General features: G+C 67.9%; 1 protein-coding gene across 2 annotated transcripts; it reads right to left on the bottom strand.

Annotated features, from left to right (window-relative positions):
* Positions 1-1,463: 1,463 nt before the first annotated feature.
* On the bottom strand, positions 1,464-6,154 carry HRH3 (histamine receptor H3). Of its 2 annotated transcripts, none has more exons than XM_021078213.2 (3): positions 5,595-6,154; positions 4,418-4,584; positions 1,464-3,456 (listed from the first exon to the last, which is right to left on the bottom strand). In XM_021078213.2, the coding sequence occupies exons 1-3, from the start codon at positions 5,860-5,862 to the stop codon at positions 2,527-2,529; spliced, it is 1,365 nt and encodes a 454-aa protein (XP_020933872.2). In that variant the 5' UTR covers positions 5,863-6,154; the 3' UTR covers positions 1,464-2,526. The 2 variants fall into 2 exon arrangements, with proteins under 2 accessions (XP_020933872.2, XP_084859451.1); XM_085003325.1 differs by having other exon boundaries at positions 5,599-5,734.
* Between the last annotated feature and the right edge of the window lie 5,749 nt (positions 6,155-11,903).

An 11,903-nucleotide genomic window follows, 5' to 3' on the forward strand; every position in this document is an offset into this window, starting at 1 on the left:
GCAAGCCACCCCCTCCTCTGGTCCCCCCACGTTCTCAGCCCCCATGGGAGTGGCCCTGTGCCCTTGTTTACCTGCCTCCTGGCACCCCATTGCCCGGGCGCAGTGCCTGGCACACAGTAGGTGCTCCACGAATGGCAGCTGCCAGCGTGGGTGGCACGTGCAGGGGCGCCACTCCCACCCAGGCTCAGCTTTGTCTCTCCTCCCAGATCCAAGCAGAAGGGCCCCGTGCGTGTTTGTTTGCTGCAGGAGGCGGCCCCTCGGACGCAGCGTCTTTCTTCTCTCCTCCTCCATCCCTGTGCCCGAGCCTGGGGAGCGGCGGTTTCCAGAGATTGAAGGCAAAATTGCTTGAAAGCCTGCACTTTTATCCTCCAATTTGTAGCCATTTAGCAGGGCTGGGCGGAGGGGCGGCCAGGGCTCTGGCTGTGTGGGTGGCACAGAGGCCCCTCGCTGCAGAGAAAGGCAGCCCTGGGGGCCAGAGCGGAGGCCACTGGCCAGCTGATCAGCCTCCCCATGTGGCCTCGGGGGCTGTGAGGGCTTCCCCAAGCTCCGGGCCCACAGACGGTGACATCTGGTGTCCCTGCCACCACCTTCCCCGGCTGCTCCTGCCCCAAGCTCTGCTCATGGCAGCGCTCAGCCCCTGGAGGAGATACCAGGCTCGCCAGCCACCCAGGAGGGGGCCCAGGAGGACGTCCTGCCTTGAGCAGAGGCGTTCCTTTCAGTGGAGTGGAAGGGGTGCTAGCTCAGGAATCCGGAGGAAGTCTTCCTGGCACCTGGCCACAGTGTGACAGTCACAGCCAACGAGAGCAGGGGACCTGAGACCCCCGGCGTGCGGCCAGCGGGAGCTCTCTGCCGGGGTCAGGACTGGGCAGATGCCATGGGGGGAGAACAAGAGGCTGTGCCCGTGAGGTCGGGAAGGGAGGGCCCTGGAGGCTGGAAAGGGGGAGGAGGTGGCATCTGATCCACCCAAGTTCGTAACCCCCCTAAGTTGGGCTGGACTTGCCCCCTTTCCGAGTTGACTCTGGGCACCTGGGGGAGGGCCGGTGTCTGCCCCCCACCCCGCGGAGCCCAAGGGTTCCGTGCCCACCGGCACTGTCCTTATCAGGTCCTCCTCCCGGGCCCCAGCCCCCTGGCCCCTGCCTCGGTGCAGGAAGCTCCTTGGCCCATCCCCCCAGCTCAGCTTCAGGCCCCACGCCCCTGGAGGCGGGGGGGAGGGGGGGGGATCACAGCTGTCCTGGGGGTGGGGGCTGGGGCCGATACTCTCAAGCCTAGAGTGAGTCCTGCACAATGCCATGCCACGCTACCAAAGGGGTTCCCCCCCGGGGGGGCACTGCCAGGCACGCATCTCTAGTGAGGACTAAACCTGTTAACCACTGCCCCCGCCTCTGCCCCCCACCACAGGTTCCCCTCCCCAGGTCCCTGACTGAGGTACGGGGGCTTGGCCACCCCCACGAAGTCCTCGGGAATCAGCACCAATAAAAAAATACACTTTACTGTGGACTCTGGGGTCTGCAGGGCAGCACAGCAGGTATGGGAGCTGGGCATGCAGGGCGCCCACTGGGTGTGTGGGATATGGTGAAGCAACCCCTCTGCTGGACCCCGGCCCCTGTCCCCTCCCCTGACAGCCCCAGGGGACTCTGACAGCAGATGGGGCAGGAGGGGCAGCCTTCCCGACGACCAGGCGGCCAGGCTCCAGCCGCTCTCAGAGCCTCCAGTCCGGCCCCGCACCCGGAGCTGGGGGCGGGGTGGGCAGAGACAGCTGGCACTGCTCGGCCGGAAGCAGCAGCACGAGGAAGGAGGGCGTGGGAGCCCACACCTGCCAGTCCAGCCCTGAGCTCCTCAGCAATTTTCTCTCTCTTGATTAAACATCCAAGGAACATCAAGTTCACGGACGCGTTTTCTTCTTCTCCGTCTTCCCTGAAACTCCCAGGATGGAGAAGCAGAGACGTGCCAGAGGCTCCTTGGTGGGCATCTGGCACTTTGGGTCACAGAAAGTTGGCAGAAAGAGGGATGAAGGGGCCTGGCCCCGGACTTAAGCAGGAGACAGCAGCGAAGCTAGCGTCCGGGGCTCGTCTGGGACGAGGCGGGTGTGCGGGGGTGTGCACGTGCGGGGCCAGGGCACCAGCTCTGGAGGCTTGGAGCACACGCCAAACGCTTGCTCTGGGAAGATCACCAAGCAGTAACTGCGAAGGGTGGACACCACTGGCCATCGCACTGTCCGTGGGGGGTGGACAGAGTGCCTGGGACCCCTGGGTTGGCCCTCTGGGGCAGAGCAGGACGGGGGCAGCCACATCCTGGTTCGGGCAGCGAGGGCCCTTCCAGACGGCCCACCGGGCTGCCTCAACTGCCAGCGGAAGGGATGAGAGAGGCTGCCATGGCCTTGAGGGTGGGCCGGAGACAAGGCATGGCTCAGCCCTGGGGGTGGCCGGGGGAGGGGGGCGAGGCCCGGCTGCTTGGGAAGCCAGGACCTGGAGGGGGCGGCAAGGGAGGGCCTGTCCCCCCACAGCCCAGGTGCCCAGGGAGGCCGGCTCACTTCCAGCAGTGCTCCAGGGAGCTGTGGGGCTGGAGCTTGAGCTTCTGGGGGCAGAGCAGCTTGGCGAAGGCTCGGCGGAAGCTGTAGTGGCACAGCGGGTAGAGGACGGGGTTGACGGCCGAGTTGGCCCACAGCAGCCAGAAGGACGTCTCGTACCAGTAGTCGGGGACGCAGCGGCCGTGGCAGGCCGCCCGGATGATCATCAGGAGTGTGTAGGGGGCCCAGCAGAGCCCGAAGATGCTCACGATGACCGCCAGCGACTTGGCCACCTTCTTGTCCCGCGAGAGCCGGAAGCGCTGGGTGACGCTCTGCGACACCATCTTCATGCGCTTCTCCAGGGACGCCGAGGACGCGGACGGCTTGGAGCCCCTCTTCAGCGAGCGCGGCCGCTCCGTGCCCCTCGAGGAGCTGCCGGAGCTGGAGGTGGGCGAGGCCGCGGCGCCCCCTCCGCTGCCGCCGCCGAGGGCCGCCTCCCTGGCCTCGGTGCCCGGGGCCCCCTCGCCGACCCCGACCCCACACCTGTGCAGCGGCACAGCCTCCCCGCACCCCTTCTGCCAGCAGCCCCAGCAGCTGGGCACGGCTGCGGGCGGGGACGGCTGGGCCTCGGGCGGGAGCTCCGGGGCGGCCGCCTCGCGCGCCCCGTCCAGCCGGACGCGGGTGCGCCTCTGGATGTTCAGGTAGATGCTGAGGTTGAAGAAGGTGACGCTGAGAAAGGGCGTGAAGAACTCGAGGGTGGAGGCCGTGATGAGGAAGTACCAGTTGTAGAAGAACTCGGCGTAGCAGTGGCCCTCGGGGATGGAGCTGCCGCCTGACAGGTACTCCCAGCTGAGGATGGCCGGGCCGTACAGCAGGAAGGCCAGCACCCACACCAGCAGCATCTTCCTCACTGCCCGCCGCGTGTCACCCTGCTGGGCCCGGTACGAGACCTGTGGTGGGACGCGCTGGGTCAGGAGGGAGGGGACTGAGCCCGGGGCAGCGGCTGCGGCCACCCGCAGCAGGAATGTTGGACCAGGAGCCCCCGGCAGCCTCTAGCCCTCTGTGCACGGGCTCCCGTCGCCTCCCGCCCCTCTGGGGTCCGTCCACCCCTGCCCCCCGCCTCTCCCAGTGCTGCATCGGAATCTGCAGTTTGTGCCTGGCTGGCTGTTACCGTCTCCCCGCCAGCTGCGTGCTTCCTGCAGTATCATCGTCCCTGTCTACTGAGTACCCGCCTTGAGCCAGGCTCTGTGCTGGGCACCTTCTGACACCATCTCACTTAATCTCACGGCCGCTCCCCCATTTTCCCCGTTCTCCTGATGGCTCAGCGGGGAGGGAGAGACCCCAGGCAGACCCGCTTCGGGGGCAGAGCTGGGGTGGAGCTGACTCTAAACCCACACTCCTCGCACTCTGCCCCACTGCCTCTCTAGGGCAGGCCCCTGGCAGAGGACCAGGGGTGCCTGATAATGCCGTCAGGGAGAAGATGAGTGGGCATCTGAGCGGCCCTGTGCCCACAGGCTACCACCACGGGCAGGCCGGGCAGTCTACGGCCCCCAACTCCTGGTGGCCACGCACGCCCAGGGCAGCTTGTGGAGCACACACCTGCCGGGAGGTATCGCCACGGGCCTGAGCCACATCCTCCCTCATTTCCGAGGACTTGGGACCTGCTCCAGGTGGAGGCTGCAATGACCCCTGCCTTCAGGTCCAGACTCTGCCTCCCGCCTGAACCAGAACCAGGTCTACCGGCAGCAAAGGGCTACCGAGTAGGCAGCGGGCCATGCCAGAGTCCCCGGTGTGTCCGGTCGGAGGCTAGTGGGGACGGAGCCCACCCCCGCACCGCCCACACCTCAGAAGTGCCTCCTGCTCCCGGAGATGCTCCCGACCCCCCCGGGAGTGAAAGCGGCCCAGACTCACGGCTCGGGTGACCGACAGGAAGCGGTCGTAGCTGATGAGCACAATGTTGAAGACAGACGAGGTGCAGAGAAGGTAGTCCACCACCAGCCACAGTTTGCAGAGGCCCCGCCCAAAGGGCCAGCGGCCAGTCAGCACATAGGGCACGTACAGCGGGATGCAGAACGCTCCTGGGGGGAGAGGAGGACCACGGTGGGCCGAGGCTGGCCAGTGCGGTGGGACAGACCCATTACAGCAGAGACAGACAGGACCTGGGGCCACTCGGGGGGCTCCTCTCTGGGGCCAGCAACCCTCCCTCCAGCTCTTTCCCAGACACACTCTCTGCTCTGCACCTGGCCCCCAGACCCGCGGGTGTCCCCTGGACTTGGGGACAAGAGGGTGATCCAGGCGTGGGGACCACTGGGCACGACAACACCCCCAGCCTCTGCTAGGTCATTCCCCCGGCTTCTGCCCAGCCCCCCAGCGCCCAAAGCAAAGATTTCCTCCCTCTCCTCTGGCCCCGCCGGATCCCAGCTCCCATCCCGGCCTTCGGACAGCTCCTCCGCACCAGCCCAGAAACCGAGAAAGCCTTTCTCTGGACTCAAATGGCACTTGGCCGCTGCCACGTGGGTGGGCGGCTCCCACAGCCAAGCCCGGCTCTGCGCGTCTGGCCGACGCACCTCGCAGCCCCAACAGGTGTCTGGCGCTCGGCCCCCTCCTTGCGCCCCGCCCCCCCCGCCGGCAGCAGCGCACAGACACGTGAGAGCGCGCTCCTCGGAGCACCTCCCCCACCCTCCGCCTTCCCCACGGCCTCCTCCCCCAGCACAGCTCTCAAAATCCCCCTTCCGCGTCCCCTCCCCCAAACCTCCCCCCAGCGCCCTCCCCACGTCCTGAGTCCGCTGCAGCCTTTGTTTGGCTCCGGCGCAGGAGCCAGCGCTGCAGCGCCTTGCGCCTCGCTGAGCGCCCGCCGGCTCGGGCCCTTCCCCGGGGACATCTTTCCCCAGCCAGGGTCCCGTGGCCGGGGAAGCAAGGAACTTCGCCCGCGCCCACCTCCCCACGAGTGCCGGACGCCCCCTCCGCAGGCCGGACCCCCTAGCGAGGCATGTCCCCGAGGAAAAGGCACCCTAGGTCCGCGCTCCAATCCCCGCTGGCCCGACCCGACTGGGCGCCCCTGGGCTCGGGCGGGGGCTGGGGGCTTTACCCACGAGGAAGTCAGAGATGGCGAGGTTGAGCAGAAAGAAGTTGTTCTGCGTGCGGAGGCTCGAGTCGGCCACGAAAGCGAGCATGACCAGCGCGTTGCCCAGCACCGTGGCCACGATGAGCAGCGCCATGAGCGCCGCCAGCACCGCGGTCCAGGCGGCGGAGAAGCCGCGCGCCCCGCCCGCCGCCGCCGCCGCCGCCGCCGCCGCCGCCTCGCCCGCCAGCGCCCCCGACGCGTTCAGCGGCCCGTCGGGCGGCGAGCGCTCCATGGCCCCGCAGGCTCACGCGGCGCCGGGGCGCGGGGCAGGGCGCGGACAGCCGACCGGGCGGCCAGGAGGAGCTCCGGCCCGGGAGCCTGGTTTTTGCGGGCTCTCGGCCCGGCCGGGTTCCCCGGGGGGTGCCCGGCGCATGGTCCGCGGGAGCCGAGGCCGGGGCGGCGCTGAGGGGGCCCGGCCCGGAATCTGAGCCGAATCAGGCCAGTGGCACGCCTGCTGCAGCCCGAGCGGACCCGGAGCGGAGCTGGAGCCCGTGCAGCTGCCGGAGCGTCCGTGCGCCCCGAGTGCCGCGCGCAGCGGAGTGCGCCCCGCGCCCAGCCCGCGGCCCCCCGCGCCCCGCGCAGCGCCCCCGCCATTGGCTGCCGCCCTCGCCCCGCCCCCGCCCCGCCCGGCGCCGGCAGCACCACGGACAGCGCCGCGTGCCCGCCCGGCCGCCGGAGCCCCAGCCGAGTGCGCACGGCGGCTGGCTGCGAGCCCGGCGCGGCGGGCGCCGGAGCTGGGGGCTCGCCTGCGGTCAGCCGGCCCGCGCACCCAGGAGCCAGTCTCCGGGTCGCTCGGCCTGCCCGGTGCCCGCGGCCCCGGTGACCCCTGGCCGGCCCTTGTCGGGAGCCAGGACGCCAGTGGGGGGCTGGAGCGGGCGTGAGGGGAAACAGCCGCCCCCGCGCTCAAGGGAACTTGCCCACTGGACCCCTCCTCGCTTTGGGCTTGGGGCGAGCAGGTCTCAGAGGAAGGGACCTCCCAACGAGAAAGGGTGGGAGGGGTCTCCCTGACCCGTGCCCTGGTCAGAGGTTCGCTCCACCCCTCTTAGGCCAGCGACTCTGGGTCTCAGTCTCCCCGTGGGCAGGGCCCAGCGCAGGGTCCAGGGTGACCTGCCAGGCGCAGACAGATGTGGAGTTACATAAGGGAAGATGGGGAACCCGGGGACCCAGCCGGGAGGGGAGCGGGCCCACCCCGGGCTCGGGCAGCCCCAGGGTGTGGGGGGAGCGACCATCCCCTCTGCAGGGAGCCCAGCCACAGCCCCCCCCCCCCGCCCCGGACAGTGCAGTGGGGTGGTCACTGCTGCAGGGACAGACGAGGTCACTGCGCTCAGGCGCAGCCAAGGTGGTAGCGCTGCGTTAGCGCCGCCAGGAGGGGGTGGGGGAAGAGAGGAGCGGGAGGGAGCGCCCCCGCCCCGGACATCGGCTCGGGAGAGACTGGGTCAAGGACGAGACACACACAGCGAGCCACACAGACCCCCACAGACCAGGGGAGCAGCCACCCAGCGTCAGGATGGGGACCCACGAATGGCAGTTAGACACACAGCAGGCAGCAGACAGCAAGGGAACAGCGCCCGAGGGAGAGAGAAGCAGCCACTCTGCTCTGTCGCCGGCGGCGCACTACTTCCGAAGCCTCAGAGAGGACAGAAATGCGTGTGTCTGTGTGTGGGGGTGGGGGCCGGAGGCTGGGGGGAGGGGCTGCAGAGGGGCCCCGGGCGCTGGCCCAAGGCACCCCCAACTTGCCGCAGCTCCCCGACCATGCTGGGAGCCTCCCCACCCCCTCGCCGGGAGGTGCTTTAGAAACTTTGGGTGGGGGGGGGCGCTGGGCTCCCTGTTCCTCTCCTCAGAGCTGGTCGAGGGAGGAGACCCCAGCCCCTCAGTCCCAGCCCCAGCGATGCACGAGTCTGTGGCTTCTTGCAGCCGGGCTGGGACGGGGTGTAGGGCGCCTGAGGACCTGCGGTAGCCCTCCCTTCTCCCTTCCGCCAGCGAGCCCTGCTCCTCTCGCAGGCTCGCTGCACCCCAACTTGCAAGGTGGGCGGGGCCGCGCCAGGGCCAGGTGCTGGTCGGTTAGGCAAAGCCCAGGTTGAGGCTTCCTGGCGTGGGCAGCACGGTGCTGCTGGACCCCAGGGCTCCCGCCATCCAAGCCTTCTGCCGCCCTCGGGCTGAAGAAGGACTCCCTGGGCTTAGCCCGCAGCTCCGCGCTGAGCGGGCCCCAGAGGTCCCCGCTCCTCCACAGCCCTCCCGAGGCTGCCTGCGAGGTCTCTCCCCACCTCCCAGGCCTCTGGACAAGGAGTTGGGTGGGGGTGGCTGAGGGGCCAGGGGCGGGGCCTGGCTGGCTCTCTCCTCGCTGGCTGGGAGCCCCCTCCCCAGCCTCGGCGTGGGGAATTCGTGTTGCTCACTGGGAGGGCTGGGTCGAGGGGAAGCCTGAGCCGAGGGCAGCCCCTTTCAAGTCTCCGTCGAGCTGGTGGTCCTTGTGGCTCTGAGTAGCCTCGAGCTTTCTTTGGTGGTCTCACCCCACAGCAGCGGGGATGGACTCCATTCAGACCCAGCCCTGGGGGCCCAGCTGTGCGACCTGGGGAGGTACCACGTTTCTCCGCCCGTGGAGAGCTTCCTCTCTAAGTTGAGGTGGCAGGAGAAGGAGGGCTGGAGTTGGCCCAGAGGTTTGAGGATGGCCCAGGCCGGGGGTGGTGAGCGCCCCCTATCGGCGCTCGACCTCGTTGCCCCCGCGGGCTCCCTGTACGGTGGGTAGGACCAGCAGCCTGCACCCAGCGCCGGAAGGAAGCCACCTGCCTTAGGTCCCACAAAGCCTGAGGCTCTGCTCTTAACGGCCACACTCTGGACCAGCCCTGAGTGAGGTCAAGGCCCCTGAGGCCAGCAAATATACCAGCTCTTGGGGCCTTGACCTTGGCTGGTCAGGAGCCTGGGCTCCTCTGGGCTGGGCCCAACTCGACCAGGGCAATTTGCCGTGCATGAGGCGGGTCCCCATTGGCGGCCCACAGGGCATTTTCTCTGAGGTCTCTGTCATAAGGAGTAGGCGTTCAGGCCCCGGGTTGGCAGGGAACCCTCCAAGACCCTGGGAAAGGCTGGCTGAGGGTGGGGGGGACAAGGGGCGGCCCCTATTCTCAGTTCACCCAGACAGACACCCCCATGAAGAATGGCCTGGGGCTAGAGTTTCTCCATTTGCCCAAACAGCCAGCATTTGGGGTTGAAAATGCCCAGTCCAACAAGGAGACCGTTGGGCAAATGCCCCAATCACATAAGCCCTAGATCACTGGAATCAGATTCCCTGCAAACCCCTCATGCAGGGGCAGCTCCCCCACTGACTGACGGATCCATCCTTTCATTCGTCTGCCCAGCAAGGTTTTCCTGGGCTCCCAGGGTCAGCTCTACGCTAAGCCCTTCCGGGGGGAGGGGGGGGGCACAGCGCAGTAAGTCAAGTGCGTGTCCCGTGCGTGGTTCAGGTCCGGAAGAGAAACCAAGCCGGGCTGGGGAGGCAGAGCATCAGGGCATGGGGCTGGGGCCACGGCTGCTTCTCTGGCATTTTGAGCCCCTTGGGCCCGGGCAACAGGGGAAGGAGGCGGAGGTTGGCTGGGGGCTAATTGGTTCCGATCAGCCGGAGGAAGTGGGGCTGCTCTACTCCAAGTGACAGGCGGGATTAGGGCCGTCCCGGTGCCTTGGCGCCCCTGTGCGACTCTTACTTTGAATGGACAGAGCAGCTACCCCAGCCTGAGGAGGAGCAGAAACTGGACCTCAGCCCCTCAGGAACCTGGTTGCCCCCCAGGACCCGCAGAGGTGACAGCTGAGGAGGGCAGCGGGCTGGGCGTGGGGGAGGGAGGCCGGCTGCAGCAGCGGGGCTGTCTGCTCCCTCCCTCTGCCTGTAGGGGCACTTGCCAGGAGGAGAGCAGGTGACCTCCCCCCCGGCGGCGCACTACTTCCGAAGCCTCAGAGAGGACAGAAATGCGTGTGTCTGTGTGTGGGGGTGGGGGCCGGAGGCTGGGGGGAGGGGCTGCAGAGGGGCCCCGGGCGCTGGCCCAAGGCACCCCCAACTTGCCGCAGCTCCCCGACCATGCTGGGAGCCTCCCCACCCCCTCGCCGGGAGGTGCTTTAGAAACTTTGGGGGGGGGGGGGCGCTGGGCTCCCTGTTCCTCTCCTCAGAGCTGGTCGAGGGAGGAGACCCCAGCCCCTCAGTCCCAGCCCCAGCGATGCACGAGTCTGTGGCTTCTTGCAGCCGGGCTGGGACGGGGTGTAGGGCGCCTGAGGACCTGCGGTAGCCCTCCCTTCTCCCTTCCGCCAGCGAGCCCTGCTCCTCTCGCAGGCTCGCTGCACCCCAACTTGCAAGGTGGGCGGGGCCGCGCCAGGGCCAGGTGCTGGTCGGTTAGGCAAAGCCCAGGTTGAGGCTTCCTGGCGTGGGCAGCACGGTGCTGCTGGACCCCAGGGCTCCCGCCATCCAAGCCTTCTGCCGCCCTCGGGCTGAAGAAGGACTCCCTGGGCTTAGCCCGCAGCTCCGCGCTGAGCGGGCCCCAGAGGTCCCCGCTCCTCCACAGCCCTCCCGAGGCTGCCTGCGAGGTCTCTCCCCACCTCCCAGGCCTCTGGACAAGGAGTTGGGTGGGGGTGGCTGAGGGGCCAGGGGCGGGGCCTGGCTGGCTCTCTCCTCGCTGGCTGGGAGCCCCCTCCCCAGCCTCGGCGTGGGGAATTCGTGTTGCTCACTGGGAGGGCTGGGTCGAGGGGAAGCCTGAGCCGAGGGCAGCCCCTTTCAAGTCTCCGTCGAGCTGGTGGTCCTTGTGGCTCTGAGTAGCCTCGAGCTTTCTTTGGTGGTCTCACCCCACAGCAGCGGGGATGGACTCCATTCAGACCCAGCCCTGGGGGCCCAGCTGTGCGACCTGGGGAGGTACCACGTTTCTCCGCCCGTGGAGAGCTTCCTCTCTAAGTTGAGGTGGCAGGAGAAGGAGGGCTGGAGTTGGCCCAGAGGTTTGAGGATGGCCCAGGCCGGGGGTGGTGAGCGCCCCCTATCGGCGCTCGACCTCGTTGCCCCCGCGGGCTCCCTGTACGGTGGGTAGGACCAGCAGCCTGCACCCAGCGCCGGAAGGAAGCCACCTGCCTTAGGTCCCACAAAGCCTGAGGCTCTGCTCTTAACGGCCACACTCTGGACCAGCCCTGAGTGAGGTCAAGGCCCCTGAGGCCAGCAAATATACCAGCTCTTGGGGCCTTGACCTTGGCTGGTCAGGAGCCTGGGCTCCTCTGGGCTGGGCCCAACTCGACCAGGGCAATTTGCCGTGCATGAGGCGGGTCCCCATTGGCGGCCCACAGGGCATTTTCTCTGAGGTCTCTGTCATAAGGAGTAGGCGTTCAGGCCCCGGGTTGGCAGGGAACCCTCCAAGACCCTGGGAAAGGCTGGCTGAGGGTGGGGGGGACAAGGGGCGGCCCCTATTCTCAGTTCACCCAGACAGACACCCCCATGAAGAATGGCCTGGGGCTAGAGTTTCTCCATTTGCCCAAACAGCCAGCATTTGGGGTTGAAAATGCCCAGTCCAACAAGGAGACCGTTGGGCAAATGCCCCAATCACATAAGCCCTAGATCACTGGAATCAGATTCCCTGCAAACCCCTCATGCAGGGGCAGCTCCCCCACTGACTGACGGATCCATCCTTTCATTCGTCTGCCCAGCAAGGTTTTCCTGGGCTCCCAGGGTCAGCTCTACGCTAAGCCCTTCCGGGGGGAGGGGGGGGGCACAGCGCAGTAAGTCAAGTGCGTGTCCCGTGCGTGGTTCAGGTCCGGAAGAGAAACCAAGCCGGGCTGGGGAGGCAGAGCATCAGGGCATGGGGCTGGGGCCACGGCTGCTTCTCTGGCATTTTGAGCCCCTTGGGCCCGGGCAACAGGGGAAGGAGGCGGAGGTTGGCTGGGGGCTAATTGGTTCCGATCAGCCGGAGGAAGTGGGGCTGCTCTACTCCAAGTGACAGGCGGGATTAGGGCCGTCCCGGTGCCTTGGCGCCCCTGTGCGACTCTTACTTTGAATGGACAGAGCAGCTACCCCAGCCTGAGGAGGAGCAGAAACTGGACCTCAGCCCCTCAGGAACCTGGTTGCCCCCCAGGACCCGCAGAGGTGACAGCTGAGGAGGGCAGCGGGCTGGGCGTGGGGGAGGGAGGCCGGCTGCAGCAGCGGGGCTGTCTGCTCCCTCCCTCTGCCTGTAGGGGCACTTGCCAGGAGGAGAGCAGGTGACCTCCCCCAGCGGCATGTCACCGCCTTTTCCTCTGCAGCATCTCCCCAGCGGCCTTTGCTGG

Source organism: Sus scrofa, chromosome 17, assembly GCF_054392235.1.
Source record: "Sus scrofa isolate SSC_HxYL_T2T_F1_AM1 chromosome 17, Sscrofa_HxYL_maternal_Yorkshire_Landrace_v2.0, whole genome shotgun sequence".
Taxonomy (NCBI): Eukaryota; Metazoa; Chordata; class Mammalia; order Artiodactyla; family Suidae; genus Sus; species Sus scrofa.

Coding starts and splice junctions, on each gene's coding strand:
- HRH3 (XM_021078213.2), bottom strand. CDS start 5,862: ATGGAGCGCTCGCCGCCCGACGGGCCGCTGAACGCGTCGGGGGCGCTG. Junction 4,585..5,594: donor CATCTCTGACTTCCTCGTGG/GTAAAGCCCCCA, acceptor CTCTCCCCCCAG/GAGCGTTCTGCATCCCGCTG. Junction 3,457..4,417: donor TCCTGTCGGTCACCCGAGCC/GTGAGTCTGGGC, acceptor GTCCCACCACAG/GTCTCGTACCGGGCCCAGCA.